Source organism: Polypterus senegalus, chromosome 2 (assembly GCF_016835505.1).
Source record: "Polypterus senegalus isolate Bchr_013 chromosome 2, ASM1683550v1, whole genome shotgun sequence".
Lineage (NCBI taxonomy): Eukaryota > Metazoa > Chordata > Cladistia > Polypteriformes > Polypteridae > Polypterus > Polypterus senegalus.
In genome coordinates, this window is record NC_053155.1 from 148,768,344 (window position 1) to 148,786,438 (window position 18,095).

General features: G+C 37.7%; 1 protein-coding gene across 3 annotated transcripts in view; it reads right to left on the reverse strand.

Moving 5' to 3' along the window:
* si:ch211-168k14.2 (phospholipase D1) overlaps nt 1-18,095 on the reverse strand; it is a 213,282-nt gene that overhangs the window by 103,332 nt on the left and 91,855 nt on the right. For all 3 annotated transcript variants that reach the window (XM_039744794.1, XM_039744793.1, XM_039744795.1), the window contains 5 exons: nt 14,120-14,212; nt 10,712-10,864; nt 1,074-1,223; nt 869-952; nt 572-653 (listed from right to left, as the gene is read on the reverse strand). In XM_039744794.1, the coding sequence (XP_039600728.1) occupies nt 572-653; nt 869-952; nt 1,074-1,223; nt 10,712-10,864; nt 14,120-14,212 (562 nt within the window). The remainder of the gene's footprint in view (nt 1-571; nt 654-868; nt 953-1,073; nt 1,224-10,711; nt 10,865-14,119; nt 14,213-18,095) is intronic.

Genomic DNA, 18,095 nt, shown 5'->3' on the forward strand with positions numbered 1-18,095 from the left:
ACAGAGACATGAATGTCACTGCCAAGGTAAGTAAACCTCTCAACAAGGTCAACACTCTCTCCGCAAACAGACACACTGCTGATGGCTGTGCCCAAGAGGTCATTAAAGGCATGGATCTTGGTTTTTATCCAGGACACTCGCAAGCCCAGACACTCAGACTCCTCACTCAGTTTCTCAAACACCCCGATCAGAGCTTCCATTGACTCTGCGAAGATCACAGCATCGTCAGCAAAATCAAAATTCGTGAAACCTTGCCCAACACCCAGTCCATACAAGCACTGAACAGAGTAGGAGCAAAAACACACCCCTGACGAACCCCAGAATCAGCTGGGAAAAACACAGAGGTCCTGCCTCCACTCTGGACAACACTCACAGTACCAGTGTACAGGCCGGCCATGATATTCAGCAATCTCGAGGGGATCCTGCAAACCCTTAGGATGTCCCACAGGACAGCTCGATCAACTGAGTCGAATGCTTTGCAAAAATCGACAAAGGCTGCAAAGAAATGTGAAAGCAGTGACAAATAAAATATATACAGTAAAACAAAAATGCTTTGTGAAAAATAACTTACAGCTTTGCGTTTTAGAACACAGTCTAGCCTCCAAGCATTTCCATCCACCACTGGCCTCTTAAGGAAGATCTCTGGACTTAACCTGACTCAAGTAAAACAATAGTTAAATGATTAATGGTTCAGGGTACATGTAAGAAACTCATGATTGCTTTAGAGCTTACATTAGAAAAAAACAATATGACATAGTACTTAATAATGGTAAAAATGAAAGAGAGTGAAATAAACTATGTCACTTAAAAAATTGTAGCTTAAACACACGGGACAGGAAAAATGGTAAGACTATAGTGTTTATCATACCACCAATCGGTGATAAATATTTCTTCTTTTGCCACTTCAAGAGCATTAGCAATCATATCAAAGTAGCCAGCAGCATTAACAAACCTGTAGAAAGAATTTTAAAACCTGTAACATACATCATAGCATTAATATAAATACATTTCTAGCCATCATTTAAGTTTATTTAAATTGGTTATGTAAAAGGTCTAAAATAAAATATGCTCACCAGTGCGCCAACGTGTTTTCTCTGATAGGAACAAATGATCCATGTCTGTTATTCTGCATAAAATCCTTACCATGACTGTGTGCAAACTCATGAATGCACTGTCCCCACCATCTTGCTTGTCTGTAGGTTGGACATTTGATAGCAAGCACCCTAATGGTAAATATGGCAGAGAAGACTATCAACAATGCATCAATTTGAATCAGTGCATTGTGTATAATCAGGAAGCCTGCTGAAGAAAACTGAAATAATTTAAATAAAATCCTAAAATTAGAAATATTGGACTCAATTTTTCATTACATGACTTTGCAACAAAATACTGTAAAAGAATTGTAAAATAATTCACTTGTGGCCCATCATTAAGGTTTTGCCTAAGTGTCAGAGCAGGATGCCTTCCCTGAAACTAACCCTCTCTCTTTTAAGGGGAGAACAGGAGAAGTTAGGTGTGACAGAAATGAGAATGTTGACATGGATGTGTAGAGTTGCAAAAAAGGACAGAATAAGAAATGAGATAATGAGAGGTACAACAAAAGTACAAGAAATACATAAGAAAGTACAGGAAAGAAGGATGAATTGTATGGACATATAATGATGAGAGACAATGAATATGTGAGCAAAAGAGCAATGGGAATGGTAGTAAGGGGGGAGAGAAAGCAAGGAGGCCAAAGCAGAAGTGGATGGATAAAGCAAAAGAAGATCTGAAGAAAAAGGCCTGGACTGGCAAGGAGGTGCATGAACTAGCTGTTTTCAGAAGGTTGATCAAGCACAACTGACCCCATATAAAAGTTGGAAAAGATGAAGAGGAAGAAGAAGAAGTTAATTTGCAGCCCATGTGTTATACTTTACTAATGTAGAGTATGAATTTTGGGCGATTTTACAAATGGATGTGACAAAATTTTAAAATGTATGGCAAGGAATTACTAGCTCATTCTTACCTAATATATCCTTTTGGGTGTTTTTTACAAGAAGGGTGTTCATGCATGTCTACTTTGGACAGCATATGTATTTTTATTTTAGAGATGCCCATCTGAGCTGGGGCAGTTTCTGCATTACATTGAGCTCAGTGTTATTTTCTTGGAGTTATTTCAGGACTTTCTAAGCCTTATGATGTGTAGCATATGAAACAGGTTGTCCACAGATAGGTACATGACTAATATGAATTGGAAATACCTGTAATAGTCTTTTTACTATATGGCAATAAGTTTCACTTAAGGCTCCTTTACTCATATTAAAGGATCTAATGTGTAACATGAAATGAAACCTAAAAATGCATGCCTTTAAACCCCCATAGGCAGCAGGATGAATTCTTGAATGCATGAGACTTTCTTCCAATCCCAGTTCCAAAAATGAGCTGGGCTTCATCGCTTCCAGATCTTTGATATTCACTATTTATGTCCAGCACAATCACTCCTTAATCCAGGAGTGGAGTTTAATTAACTGGTAGAGTCTCGCCAGCTTTGTGTTGTTGAGTTATTTTCTACATTAATGCTGCAGGTAGGCACAAAATGTTTTCCATTATGGCACTCATTATCACTTAGTGGAGCCCCAGAGTCATAGAAATGGATTTGTGGTCCTTTCTGGACTGATAATTTTTTTCTGGTCTCTCCAGGAGTTTGTTTTAATCATGTGCTTGTTGAATCTTTGTGCTAGTAACTTAACTCCAAAACATGCAAAACAACTGAGGTTCATGTTGAGTGGGGCTGGCTGTAATCAAGCCTGTCTATATTCAATCAGCTTGCTTAAATTATTCCTTTAATTGATTTAATAAAGGGGCAATTACTTTTTCATTGAGTGCCAGATGGTGCTGATTACATTTCTCAACTAGATAAATGAAATAAATGAAACAGAAATGTATTTTTTTTTAATATCTAATATTAGATTTTAGTGGAAGGCCTGGAAACAGTTTGTATCAAAAATTTGCAACAACACAAGAAACTGGTGTAGGTGCCAATTAGATGGACTGGCATTCAGACAGGGAGGAAGAGTAAATCCTTACAGCATGAAAGGAGCTGCAACCTAGCTGGGATTGGTAGCAATCCTTATTCCACCAGTTGGGGTGAAAAGATAATGAATGAACTGGGCAAACATGGATCCCAGAGGCAGTTTGTTTCCACACATGGTAGGTGGCGGTGTCCATCCAGGGTGGTCCCAGTTAGGACTCCCGCAGGGTTACATGGAAGTTGGAGTGTAGATGATCAGCCCTGTCAGGGTCATTGGATGCCAAAAGAGGATCCTGCTGGGGAAGACTGCCCTGGTTTCCATATGACCCAGAAGTACTCCAAATGACTACTGCTCTAACACAGAAGGCATTCCCAGGTCCAATTTAAAAGAAGCCTGCCACATCTCCTCAGGGAGTCAGAGTTGGGAGGCAGAGTGCAAAAACTCACCTGGTGGAGGGAAGGAGTGGATAACATAAGAATTGTGTACATTCTTGAGTTGGTCTAGAGAATTTTCATTTGTTAAATAAAATTATTTATTTGAAACCATAGCTGTGCTGGGTGCTATTGTGCCTGTAGCTTTGGGTTCAGTGGTGCCCCATTGAGGTTACACTGGAAAGAGACAAATACTTTTTTCATTGAACTATAAAATTCCATACAAAGCAGACTACAGTATGCTGTTTGGTTAGAGTGATAGTGATCCATTTGTTGTAATCTGTTCCTTTAAAGGCATATACAGTATTGCAAAAGGCTGGCCTCACATTACAAAGCTTTTCCAGCAACCATAGCCTTCATTTACATAATCCTGAGTCTGTGACCTACCATTGGGTTTGATGATGACCCTAGCGGCTCAATCGTAGCACTCTGTGACATGCCATGAAAAAATAAAGTAGTTTTGATTTTGTTTTAAGCTTCTGTGTGCATGAGAACTGATAGAGAATGAGCACTCAATCAGAACTACAATACACATAATGCAGTTGCAAGGAAAGAAGAAAAATGGGTGTTCTGGACCAGAGGAGAGGTTTGTCTCCCCGATGTCTTGTATTTGTTGCATGATGACATAATGGAAAAATAAAAAACAAACAGGGATTGCTGTTGTATTTACCATACCCGGAAAATATTCTTGTAGCCATTGTTGCTATCAGGTAGCATTTTAACTGTGTATCAAAATGCAGCCATCTGCTGTACTTTGTGAAAATCTGATATTGTGCTGAAAAGTCATGGAGGAATCATGCAATCTGTTATGCCCTTGTATTAGCCATGTAATATGACATTCTCAAGGCTTCATAATCCACCATCTGCAGTCATTAGGCCATTACATAGATAAACAGATATTTTATTAATCCCAAAATGAAACTGTACTTTTACAGTGGCCTAAAAAATAATCTGAGTGTGATACAGAACAAACAATTATACAAGGATACACTTATAATGAGCTAAATAGTATGCATTCACTTATAATCAACTAAAATTTGTTTCTGTGATGATTATGGTTAGAGACAAGTGTTCTCCTTCAGTTGTATGTTTTGAAGAAAATAACAGACAAATTATTGAAAGGAATATTTGACCATGTCAGCCAGAGCTGATGGCTGATTCCATGAAATGATGATAAATACTACTTTGAAGTGTCAGATATAGAGAGAGACAGAGAGAGAGACCAGAAATAGTAATGGTTGGAGTGAGCAATAGACAGTAAATAACTTCAAGGCTAGTGCCAGAAGAAAAATTTCTACATTAGAGTAATTTCAATTCTGATTGCAACTGCCAAATAAGATCAACAGTGAAAGATACTTTGAATGGCTAACTGACATTTGACACTGACCAGAATTTTGGGGAGCTGTATTTTTCCTTACCTCTAGGTTCCTTAACTTTGTGATCTTGTTGTTTTCTTTGTGTCTACATTTATTAGAGTCAGTATTCATTTCTGTTGTGTATTTGTATGTTCAGTAACAAATTAAATTTATATTGATCTTGATTGACATTCCTGTTTTTGGTAATTTCCAGTAGAATGTTAGTGGGTGGGATTTTAGAAGGAAAAAGGAAGTTCTTAAAAAAAGGTATTTTGTCTGTTACTGCGAGAACCTAATGAGAAACTGACATGATTTTACAGTTATTAAAAGCTATAGTTAAGAATCATTTATCAATGTCTGTGTGTCGTCAATCGATTTTATAATTTCCATATTTCAAAAAGGCATTGAAAGAGACTATTATCTGTAATGAAGTAAATAGTTATTGCATTTGTGTTATTAGCATTGCATGGTATTTGTATATATGTGTTTAATAGCTGTGATCACTTAATATGTTCAAGATCTATTTAACATTACCATATTTTAAATAACAAATAACCAATGTTTGGCCAAATACTGTAATATGCTATAAAGTCCGACAGTACCTTTTAAAAAGGACTCCAGGATAGTTTGCTGTTAGAATAGAATAATGTTACTGTTTTCCAGGTTGAATTTGTCTGAAAATAAAATGACTGCTGAGTGCACTTTGGGTAGAGTGGTTGCTCGTGAAATCAAAATAGTGAAACATCTGCAGTGTTGCATATGTGGCATCGATTCATGCCTGAGGCTGCCTAAAGAAGTGGCGGCAGCAGCTTTCATGAACCTCAGTCACAACAGTTCACCTCTCTGGCTGCTTCAGTTTGTACTAGGTAAGTTACATGATCTTTGTAACTGGAAAAATACAAGAATGTAAGCAACTTACTATGACTTATATAGAAATAAATGGAGGAGGAAACAAGGACTATTAAGTGTGGCTCAGTGACATGCTATGAATACAGTGAATACACAATATTTACATTATGCTAGAAAAAAACTCATGGCTACTTTAACTGCAGACCATAATGATTCAATCATTTGTTAGATACCATAATTTACTGGTAAAGCACTACAGTGTCCTTCTATTTATCATGGTCTGATGCAGTCAATAATTTTAGCTTGAGAGTTCAACTGAGTGTTTCACTCTGTACTTGGTACTTATTTAACAAATATTATGTTTAAGAAATTTAAAGCATAGAGCTACAGCTACATTTCACATCCAAAATCTAACAATTGGACATCAATTGATATCATTTTTGCAAATCTTTTGTTAAAGTGTGTTGTCACTAATTTATTTATAAGACACATTTCTAAATGAGAAAAGAAGTGCAGACCCTCTTAAGTTACATGGTTGAGAAAAAATTGATTGTAGAAAAGATGTGTTAGGGAAAAAACTTTTTGATGGATAAGATAAATATTAGATTAGATTAGATAAACTCAAAAGCATGCAGCAGCAGAATCATGAAAAGCAGAAAAGACCACCACAGGTGCTTCTTAGCATTCCTTTGTGGAATAAGCCTGTGGCTAAAATTGCTCCAAGTGAGCGCCTTCTGGAGGGGATGGAGGGGATTTTTCAAAATGGCATCAAATTTTACCATCGTCCTCTTTTCCATAACATCTTTCACTGTGTCCAGGGTTTGCCCTGTTATGGAGCAGGGTTTCCTGATAAGTTTGTTCAGATGTTGTGCTTCTTTAGAGTTCAGGATTCTTCCCCAGGAGATCACAGCTTAGAACACCACACTGGCTACTATTTACTCGTAGAACATTTCCAGCAACTTGCTGCAGACATTAAAAGACTTGAGTCTTCTTAGCAAGTGCAGTCTGCTCTGGTTCTTCTTGTACAGTGCCACTGTGTTGTCTGACAAGTCCAGTTTGTTGATATTGTGAACCCCTAGGTACTTGAAGCTCTGCATATAAGCTCTGCATATAAGCTCTGCTTATTCATTGGAAAAAAATGTTTTAATGAGAATTTTTTTTTGATAATTTAAATTCTTTATGCTGTATGTTACATAGTATATATACAAACTGACTACATATTGGCAGATCACTAGACTGATATCTCACTCTCTAGTCAAAAATCAGTCTCTGAGGCATTGCAGAGTCAGAAATGCACATGTTCTGCAACATCCCCAAAGCCTCTTTGGCATTCTGTCTTCTTTGCACTTGTTTACTTAAAGTTGTATAAAAAACATTATGATCCTATTTGAGGCGAGTTTACATTGCATACCTGAAGCCCCAAACATTCTTCAAATTTGTCTATGAGTGTCTTCATCGCACTACTTATAAGTAGGACATTTTTTCATTAATAATAGATGTAGAGGAGACAACTATCATCTTACATATGGGCAGAAACTTTCTATAATATCGGTAATGGCAGCAGGAGAAGACTTTTCAGAGTAAACAGTTATAACAAATGTGGTCAATTGTGTACAAGAAGAGAGAACTAGCGCTTCACACCTGGGTACAAAGGTAATGTGGGGAAAGTAAAATACTATCAATCCCTTTTTCTGAGTAGAATCTTAGTTACAACATGAACATTACCAGTGCAAGTATTTAGGAAAAGTAAAGGAAGGAGAGGAGCATTACACTCACAGCAATGAAACAATTACAAATGTAAAAACTCAATGCCCATTAGCATGAGAAACAGCACTTCCAGTGCTAAGTTAATGCACACTTATGTAGGTTTGTGAACGCATTGTTACACGTATAATGGCTGTAATGTTTTAATAGTATGACCTGGATGGCACACATTTAGAAAGCACATAGCATCAGGCCATCAAAAGATGTCATCTTCCACATTGGTCTGCCTAATCCAATGTATGCACTACTTGAACTGTATATGCCCAGAGAGCTGTGCAAAAATGAACTCACTTTGTGTATGTCCATATGATGTGACCCAGAAATCTATGAACTACGCACTATTATTATGGCCGAGTCTCATCAGAGTCTTCCTGGAGATACATATCCAGCTGTGAACTTGTACATACATTTAAAAGATCAGAGGATCACTGTAAGAAATTAAATCATTTAATTGAGAGGGAAAGCAGAGTGGTAATTATTTTATCAAGAGATGAACTGTACTCTGAAAAGTTTAATTGATCTCTTCTCTACATTCACGGTGAGGGGTTGGTTTGGAGAGGGCCATCATCACTGATGTGTTTTTCATTTTAATGTTGACAGTAGAAATGTATGTTTTTTTTACCTATTATTTTACTGTTTTTACTATAGTATGTGTGGTAAATTAATAATTTCTACAATAAGTATAAAGCAACAAAAATTAAAGTAGCTGTACTGTAGCTACTATATGTCTTTACATTGGTATCTATTTAAAAACATTTGAGCTCTTCATTTTAAAACAGGTTAATAACCTGTGGAATGATGCAGTGATTGTGAAATTAGTTAGAATAACAATCTGCATCCGTGTCGGTCCCCAAGACGTAACTTGAAAACCACTGGTTTAGTGCATTTTTCATCTGAAACTGAATTTGTGTTCATATACTTCTCAATAAATTAATGAATGCCCTGATGCTTTGTAGTGAAATCATGCAGCAGCAAACATACCTATCTTTTTAATATTTGACACAAAAACAAATATGTTGTAGATTGGGATTGACGAACTATTTAATAATTCTTTCAATATGTAATACTACGATTGCTATTATACATATTTTATTACCTTTAACTTTCAGTCATTTTTGTTGATTTTACAGTAACACTTCAAAAGTCGGGTTTTAAGGACTTGCTATGTTTTCTCTATCGGTCATATATTGCTATGTAACACAAACACTTTATTAAGATCTAGGAACATGGAAAGCGTCATGTATAAATTAAAGTTATTAGTAAAAATAATAATAATAATAATCAGGTCTTGATACATAGCAAAAAGTGATTAAAATGTGCACTAAAGATAGCCCCTATTGTAAAATGCAACCCATGCTTTGCAAGTTGTAGCAACTTTGTTAAAAACTTTAGTTTACTTATCCATGACATTATGATTCTTGATCTTTAAAAATATTTCTAAATGAAATTCATTATCCTATATGCGTTTTTATTTATTTTTTAATTTTTTTTTTACCTTTAGTTTAGGATTTAAGATTTAGGAAATCACCTTAGTTTTCTAATAGAACTAGTTTTATTATTGTTGATAAATTTTACCATTTTAGTATCTTCTTTATCTCCTTTGATTCCATTTTCTTTAACAAATGCCACCATTTTCATTCAGCATGACAAAGATGATGCTAGCAGCGGGACTCAGAAGTTGCATCAGATTGCTTCATCAGTGTGACCGATATATAAATCTCTGTCACAGTAGATTCTGTATCCGAAATTATGGATATTTTCTGTATACTAAGATTTATTGTATTTTCTTTGGCATTTTGACCTCATCTTTATTCCATTTTGACTTTTGGCAATTAAAAAAAAAAACTTTATGACGGCATTGATCTCCCTGTTGTGACATTTGCTTTGCCTTCTCAGTAACAATTCATTCCCTGATTCTGCTCTGTCCCTTTGTCTGCACCTCTTTACAGTGATGTCAGAAAAATAATAACGCTGTTATTAATGATATATAAATCTTTCACTAACTATGGTATAACAATAATAGATTATCATTACAAATAAGACTCTATGATTTCAGTATGTTAATGTATTTTTTTATTGTTTTATATCATGTTAAAACTCTTAATATCTGCTAATAATGTAAACTAAAGTGTTACTGGAATTTTTATACAGCAGTAAATGACCAATAGATACATTTAGGTAGCCCCTGTTCTAAAGTGTTAACAATTTTCTTTGGTCCATAAACATGCAAACACTGTACAGCACAACCTGAAGCGACTAAAATACTGTGAACTGCACGACATTCTCATCTCAGTGTCAATAATAACAAGAGGCTGGCTGTTCTGTAGCGACTGTCCTGGAGTATAGCCTAAATGTTTTGTGTAATACAGTTCATTGAAAAATTATCAATCCTAGATACTTTGATTTCAGTAAGAATTTGCCAGAACATCTAATCCTTTTAAAAACTGATGTTCAATGATTCTAATAGACACTTCAACCTCAGCAGTGCAGATATTAATGAAGCAATCAGTGACAATAATTTTAGAGTGTACTGGACTTGTTATTTCATTCACTACTAATTATTATCGATTTAATAATAATTGCACAACTTCACAATATCTGTGTTATTTGTTTGCTCATAAATTTACTGGATTATGCCTCACACTTCCCACACACTCAGATGCCCAGTGGCTAACACTAATACTGCATGTGGAGAGTGGGGTTTGGATGAAATTTTGTTACAGCTGAGACCAGGTGTCCTGTCTTATATTGTTGTTTGGAGGAAAGCCACCTTATTAAAATATGCCTGCAATTGAAAATCTAGACAGGGAGAGGTCACAACACGAAAATTGTTATTAAAAATAGCTGGGACCCAAATAGATGGTGCTGCCTTTTTCTTGCTAGTATACCTTGTCAGCTAAATACTAGGCTTCCACGTCATTCTATTACAGTTTTCAACATCTTCATTTGTAATCATGTATTTCCTTAAAATATACCGTGCTGTTTTGAGATTTTCTTCAAAATGGCCTAAATTATTGCTAGTTTCAATAAAGTCTTTTCTAAACTGTTTTACCATATTGACTTTTGCATTAAGAGAATGTTTTGTGAATCTACATTTTGAGGAGCAGAGTCTCAACCCCTCCAAAGTAACTGTCTAAGGACTAACCATTTTTACTAAATAGTAGCTTAAGTTAACAGTAAAATAAATTTAAAAATTAATAGCATTTTCATTACATTTTCCATTTAATAGTAACCACCATATCCATTGTCAATATCTAAAGCATTCTTACAGGTAAAGTGATTTGGAAATATTAAAATTTACCTTGAAAGATTCTCAATAGTCACTCCATGCTTAATATTTGTTTCTTTAGTTCCAATTTTAATGAAAAATCCCTTGTCATAGAGAATTACAGCACCAACCTGACCATTCTCAGGTCTCACGTAAGCAATAAAGGAGTCTTTGACAATCAGCCATCTGAAAATTAAGGAAATAATACATAAAGATATGATCAAAGCTTTGGAAGTGAAAGTTTAGTCATAAATAAATCACACTTAATGCATTCAATTAAGTCTTAAAGTGTGTTTTGAATGATTTTCTGCTTCAATCAATAATGATGTTTTCAGGACACGATAAATCAAACTGCAAATTTCACCTGCAACAGGTCTCCCAAAACTTATTTAGAGTTACACAATATGAAATGAAAGTAGGCAAAAGAACTTTGGTGCATAACTTTTAAAGAAATATCACTACATTAAAATATTAATTAATTGCTTTAATTTTACATTGCATTTTAAAAACAAAATCAAAAACACCATTTCTGATATCTGTTCTGTCTGAAATTTTTCATTGCAAATGTGGAGAAACGTACTAAGGTAATTGGCAGTTTTAAACACACCCAATATGAAAGCATGAATATGCCCTGTGAAGGACTGGCACCCCAATAGGCACTAATGTCTGCCTTGCATCCAGTGCCACCGGATTCAGCATCAAGACCCTAATGTCAGAAACAAGTGCAACTAATGAATGGGTGGAGGGATGAAAGAGTCTGAAATCATCAAAGTGTAAGTGTACTGAACTGCAGCTCATTTTGAATTTGAACCCCATAGACAATAAAACATGATGTAAAATCAATAAATAAAATATTTATAATCAATAAATAAAATAATATAAAACTATTTTGTTATAAGACATTAATTAAATTGCTTCATTAAATCGAGTGGGATTCTTATTATCCAGTAACAATATAGTGATTAATTGAATTAATACGATACAAACTATAAAATATTATTCAACATAAAATTGGAAATAAACCAGTATGTCTGTTCTGGTATGGGCTATTGACTGTGTCATTATTTATAGGGACACTTTCATTCTAATTATTTTTGACAATTTTATTATTATTTTTGAATCCCATTTTAAATCAGTACAGATCCTCGCTTTAGTGACATTTTTCAAGGTTGTCATCTATTTTGTTTAAGGCTTAGGCAAGTAATTACCAGTCATATAGTTCATTGACACCTGATGTCACAGCATAGTTTGTATAAATCATTGCATTTGTTACTTTGACTTTTGACTCATTGTTTTTATTCCGATTTGATGCTGGTGTTATTGACTTCCTAGTTATGACACTTTATTTTCAAATCTTCTGTTGGTTTTCCTCTTATTATTTGCTGAAAGAGTTTTCGCATTCTATTGTGCTGGCAACTAACAACCCCAAAACCAGATGCAATAATCACAACCTGCACAGTATATTCTGTAAAAAGCAAACACTACTGACCATCCCAGTGCTTTCATCACAGTTTCTGGGGACTTTAACCATGTTTCACTTTCCTCCACCCTCACCAATTTTATCAGTTTGTGGACTATATACAACAAGAGAAAACAGGATCCTGGATTTGTTATATATCAATGTTAAAGAGGCATATAACTCTTTGGCTTGCCACCTTTAGGTCGATCAAACCATAATTTAATACAGCTCATACCTGCATATAAACCCATTGTCTAACATTTGCAAGCCTTTTAATAGTAAGCACACTGATGAATATAACATTGAAGTAGCAGCTCTGCTTTAATATTTATTGCTGTTTGCAGCTCTGCCTGGCACTATTGATAACTCATTGTCAGTATATGTCAGTATATATGGAAACAATTTAAGGCGTAAACCCCAAAGAAATAAGATGAATTGAAACTCTGTTAGCCATTTGTAGAGAAATACAAGTATCGCAATATTTTTAAACCATTACTAACACTCCTCTATTCTGTTTGTTTTCTCAGTATTTGGATGTAGCACTTGATGTCACTGCTCTACTGCCAAGTTGTAAACATCTCAGATAAAGGAGCGTTGGAATATTTGGATGAAAATATTCTCTCATCAGATCAGATGGCCACCACAGACTGCACTATAGAAATACCAGGAGGAGGTAGGTGATTAGTTGGCCAAGGTCTCCAGGATTTGTCTTTGACTTGCTCTTGTACAATTTTAATCTCCACCATTGTCGTCTGGCCATAGTTCATCAATTAATTCATGAACAGATATTGTTTGGTTTCCATTTATTTTTAGTCAGCTTGTTCTCTCTGTGTTTTAACAAATTTGCATTTATATGTAAATCAGTTCTGTCTTTAGTAATAAGTATAATATATACTTTTATTTTACATGAGAATTGTTCACAGCACTGTGCAGCAGTGCTCCCGTGGTAAGAACTCCATTTTTCAGCAGCCCTAAAGGGGATCACCATCACTGGATGACTGAAGCGGGAATAGGGGATACTGGGAATGAGAAAGGCCATCGGGAAAGTTGAAAAGGGGGCCCGGCAGAGCAACAGGGGATCTGTGTTTTTGTGTAACTGTGTCTACTGAAAAGTGAACTGTACCCTGGATCGTCTTCCGTTAGAATGAATGGACTGTCTTGTGCATGCCTGTCCTGAGCATAGTGGTGGATTATATGTTGTGTGTCTTCAAAAGGAGTGCTCCTGTAAATCTCACCCCTTGCTGCTCAGGACTACTGGTAGGACTGTTTCATTCCTTTATTACAGAAGCTGTTCCCAGGATTGTCATCTTCACACCAAACAATTTCATCTGCTTTTACTGCATTGGACTGTATAAGGACATTGTCGTGTTAAAATTGTATCGTCTTAGGTGAAGGGGAGGTTTGTCTGATTGTTGTTGTTTGTATTGAACTTTCCATTTAATATATTAGTTATTCATTTGTTGATTTCATGTCTCTGCCTGTGAGTGTGTGCAGGTCGGGCCAAGGCTGGGTTCGTTTCTGGAATTCCCATCGAAAAAATAAATAAATCACTGTCCTATCGACAGTGTGAATCTTGGTGGCACCAGACCAACTATGTATCTGTTCTCAGTGAAGAGTGCTATGCAGAATATAAATTGTGTTATATTATTGTAAATAAAAATGGTAAAAGAAAGTTAAGTGTTTAAAAATATAAAAAACAAACGCAATTCTGAATTTCTTCTTAATGCAAATAACATACTAGAGTACTTTTTCTGAATACAAAAGATTAAAACTAAAAAGCTCAGGTAAACAATTAGATTGATGAGACATAATCATCTGACTTGACACTTTCCACCTTAGCCAGAACAGGCTATACATTAGCAAGTGCTTTTATGGAATAATGCTGTATATTTTTTAATTGTTTATGTGTTTTAATAATTCATAATTGTTTAAAAAATTACATCTTTTACAAATATCTTCAACTGATTAATTCCTTTTCACACCTTTTTGACCATCTATAGCAGATGCTATTGGAACCACAGCAATAGCAGACAGGAATTTTATTCCCCCCAGATTTCTTCAGTATTGGGCCTTCTCTGGTGAAAAAAAGAATAGAATTAGGATTTTATATTTGATTGTTTTTGGACAATTCATTTAATTTTTTTGAATTTTGCCATACAATTATGATGTTATGAGAGTATAAACATTTTTGTATATTTAAATATAGCTTTTTATTATTATACCCATTTTAAAACCATAAATAAACAAGAGGAATTTTGCTAAAAGAAACATTTTCAGTGGCACAGTGGTGAGTGTCGCTGACCCCTAGCTTCCGAAGCTTGGTTCAAATCTTGGTTGGGTCACTGCCTGTGTGAAGTTTGCTCATTCTCCTTTTGTCTTTGTTGGCTGACTGACATTCTCAAATTTCGCAAATCTTCCTATGCAAGGAACAGTTTTCTAACATTGAGTTCAGTGGTCACATGCTGTGAATCAAATATTTAGTATTTTTTCATATTTTGCTTAGCTTACCATTATTTAATCACAGGGTGGTCATATCATTATTTTAGAATTGATTGCTGTCATTAGGGCATGTGTCATTCGTGACATGGTTTTACCCACTTATTTAAGGGGCTTGCAATTTCTAAGTATCTGCATTTTATCACCATTATCAACCATTTTGATCTTTATTATTTTGTTATAAAATTTATATTGAATAATTATTCAAATCAAACACAACCATGAAAACATTACTACATATAAAAACAACCACCCCATGACAACCCCTAAGAGCCTCGTGTAGTAGAAGTTAATCTCAGAGGAAAGAAGGAAAAGAGGCAAAAATAAAGAAATAATGAAATCAGGTAACTCAGCTCCTATCCAATCAATCTGTACTCTGGATTGCTGATCAGAAATATTGGAGCTGGTTTCAAAGTCAACTTTATTGGCATATCAACCATATACAAGTATACAGATAGACGAAGTTCAAAGTCCACAGTATAACAACATGAAGTGCAAATAATAAATAAAAAATAGAATTAAAATTTAAAATTAAAACACAAACAAGACAAGACATTGTGCAAAGACAAGACAAAGAAGTAGCAGCAATAGTGACGTGTAGTAAGCAATATGAACATTGATGCAATGCATGGTGTTTGCAATCTAGATACATAAATATAGTCAATAGATATGTAATATAATAAATAAATAATAGATATAGATAATACAGAAATTATCAGTGGATGATAATAGTAGTTTAAGACAGGTCAGAATGTTTCACAGCAGAATGATATCAAGAGTGTCAAATATTTAAAGGTCAGTATGAGATTTTCAGTTCTTTCCTACATGCACACTAGTCTTTTCAGGAAAGTGTTTTTAGAGGTGGTTGAGGCAGTGTGGAAGATCCCAGGGGGCAGCATGTTGTTAAGGAGTCCGACAGCTTGGGGGTAAAAACTATCCTGCAGCCTGGCAGATCTGGCTTTGATGTTGCAGTATCTTCTCTTTGTTGGCAGAAGTGTGAAAAGTCCATGTGAGGGGTGTAAAATTAAAATTAAATTCTTTGCATTTATATAGCGCTTTTCTCACTACTCAAAGCGCTCAGCAATTGCAGGTTAAGGGCCTTGATCAAGGGCCCAACAGAGCAGAGTCCCTATTGACATTTACGAGATTCGAACCGGCAACCTTACGATTGCCAGTACAGATACCTAGCCTCAGAGGGATCTGTAAGGGACCTGTAAGGGGTCCTGCACAATGCTACAGGCCTTGTGGACACTGCATTTGTAATATATGTCCTGTAGTGAAGGGAGAGGCACCCCAATAATATTCTCTGCTGTCTTTATTATCCTTTGCAGGCACTTGCGGTCGGATATGTTGCAGTTGCCCTACCAGACAGTGATGCAGCTGGTCAGAACACTCTCAATTGTGCCTCTGTAGAACATAGTGAGGATGGAAGGGGGAAGATGTGCTCGCTTCAGCCGCCTCAGGAAGTGTAGCCTCTGCTGGGCTTTCTTGATTAGTGATGAGGTGGTATGCGTCCTCGTAAGTTCCTAAGTTATGTGCATACCGAGGAACTTGGTACACCTAACAGTCTCCATATCTAAACCGTTGATGTGGAATGGGATGTGGGCAGGATGTGATTTTCTGAAGTACACAATTATCTCTTTTGTCTTTTCAGCATTGAGAGATAGATTGTTATCTTCACACCATGCAGACATCCATTCCACCTCATCTCTGTATGCTGTTTCATCATCCCTGCTTATCAATTCCATCCATCCATCCTCTTCCGCTTATCCGAGGTCGGGTCGCGGGGGTAGCAGCTTAAGCAGAGAGGCCCAGACTTCCCTCTCCCCGGCCACTTCTTCCAGCTCTTCGGGAGAATCCCAAAGGCGTTCCCAGGCCAGCCGGGAGACATAGTCCCTCCAGCGTGTCCTGGGTCTTCCCCGGGGCCTCCTCCCGGTTGGACGTGCCCGGAACACCTCACCAGGGAGGCGTCCAGGAGGCATCCTGATCAGATGCCCGAGCCACCTCATCTGACTCCTCTCGATGCGGAGGAGCAGCGGCTCTACTCTGAGCCCCTCCCGGATGACTGAGCTTCTCACCCTATCTTTAAGGGAAAGCCCAGACACCCTGCGGAGGAAACTCATTTCAGCCGCTTGTATTCGCGATCTCGTTCTTTCGGTCACTACCCATAGCTCATGACCATAGGTGAGGGTAGGAGCGTAGATCGACTGGTAAATTGAGAGCTTTGCCTTACGGCTCAGCTCCTTTTCACCACGACAGACCGATGCAGAGCCGCATCACTGCGGATGCCGCACCGATCCGCCTGTCGATCTCACGCTCCATTCTTCCCTCACTCGTGAACAAGACCCCGAGATACTTGAACTCCTCCACTTGGGGCAGGATCTCTCCCCAACCCTGAGAGGGCACTCCACCCTTTTCCGGCTGAGGACCATGCTCTCAGATTTGGAGGTGCTGATTCTCATCCCAGCCGCTTCACACTCAGCTGCGAACCGATCCAGAGAGCTGAAGATCACGGCCTGATGAAGCAAACAGGACAACATCATCTGCAAAAGCAGTGACCCAATCCTGAGTCCACCAAACCGGACCCCTTCAACACCCTGGCTGCGCCTAGAAATTCTGTCCATAAAAGTTATGAACAGAATCGGTGACAAAGGGCAGCCCTGGCGGAGTCCAACTCTCACTGGAAACGGGCACGACTTACTGCGGCAATGCGGACCAAGCTCTGACACCGGTTGTACAGAGACCGAACAGCTCTTATCAGGGGTCCGGTACCCCATACTCCCGAGCACCCCACAGGATTCCCGAGGGACACGGTCAATGCCTTTTCCAAGTCCACAAAACACATGTAGACCGGTCGGGCAAACTCCCATGCACCCTCCAGGACTCTGCTAAGGGTGAAGAGCTGGTCCACTGTTCCGACCAGGACGAAAACCACACTGTTCCTCCTGAATCCGAGGTTCACTATCCGACGGACCCTCCTCTCCAGAACCCCGAATAGACTTTTCCAGGGAGGCTGAGGAGTGTGATCCCTCTATAGTTGGAACACACCCTCCGTCCCCTTTTAAAGAGGGGACCACCACCCCGGTCTGCCAATCCAGAGGCACTGTCCCGATGTCCATGCGATGTTGCAGAGACGTGTCAACCAAGACAGTCCTACAACATCCAGAGCCTTAAGGAACTCGGCGATCTCATCCACCCCGGGGCCCTGCCACCAAGGAGTTTTTGACCACCTCGGTGACTTCAGTCCCAGAGATGGGAGAGCCCACCTCAGAGTCCCCAGGCTCTGCTTCCTCATTGGAAGGCATGTTAGTGGGATTGAGGAGGTCTTCGAAGTAGCGCACGTCAGCAGCGCACCATCCCCACCATATACGGTGTTCACACTGCACTGCTTCCCCCTCCTGAGACGCCGGACGGTGGACCAGAATCTCCTCGAAGCCGTCCGAAAGTGTTCTCCATGGCCTC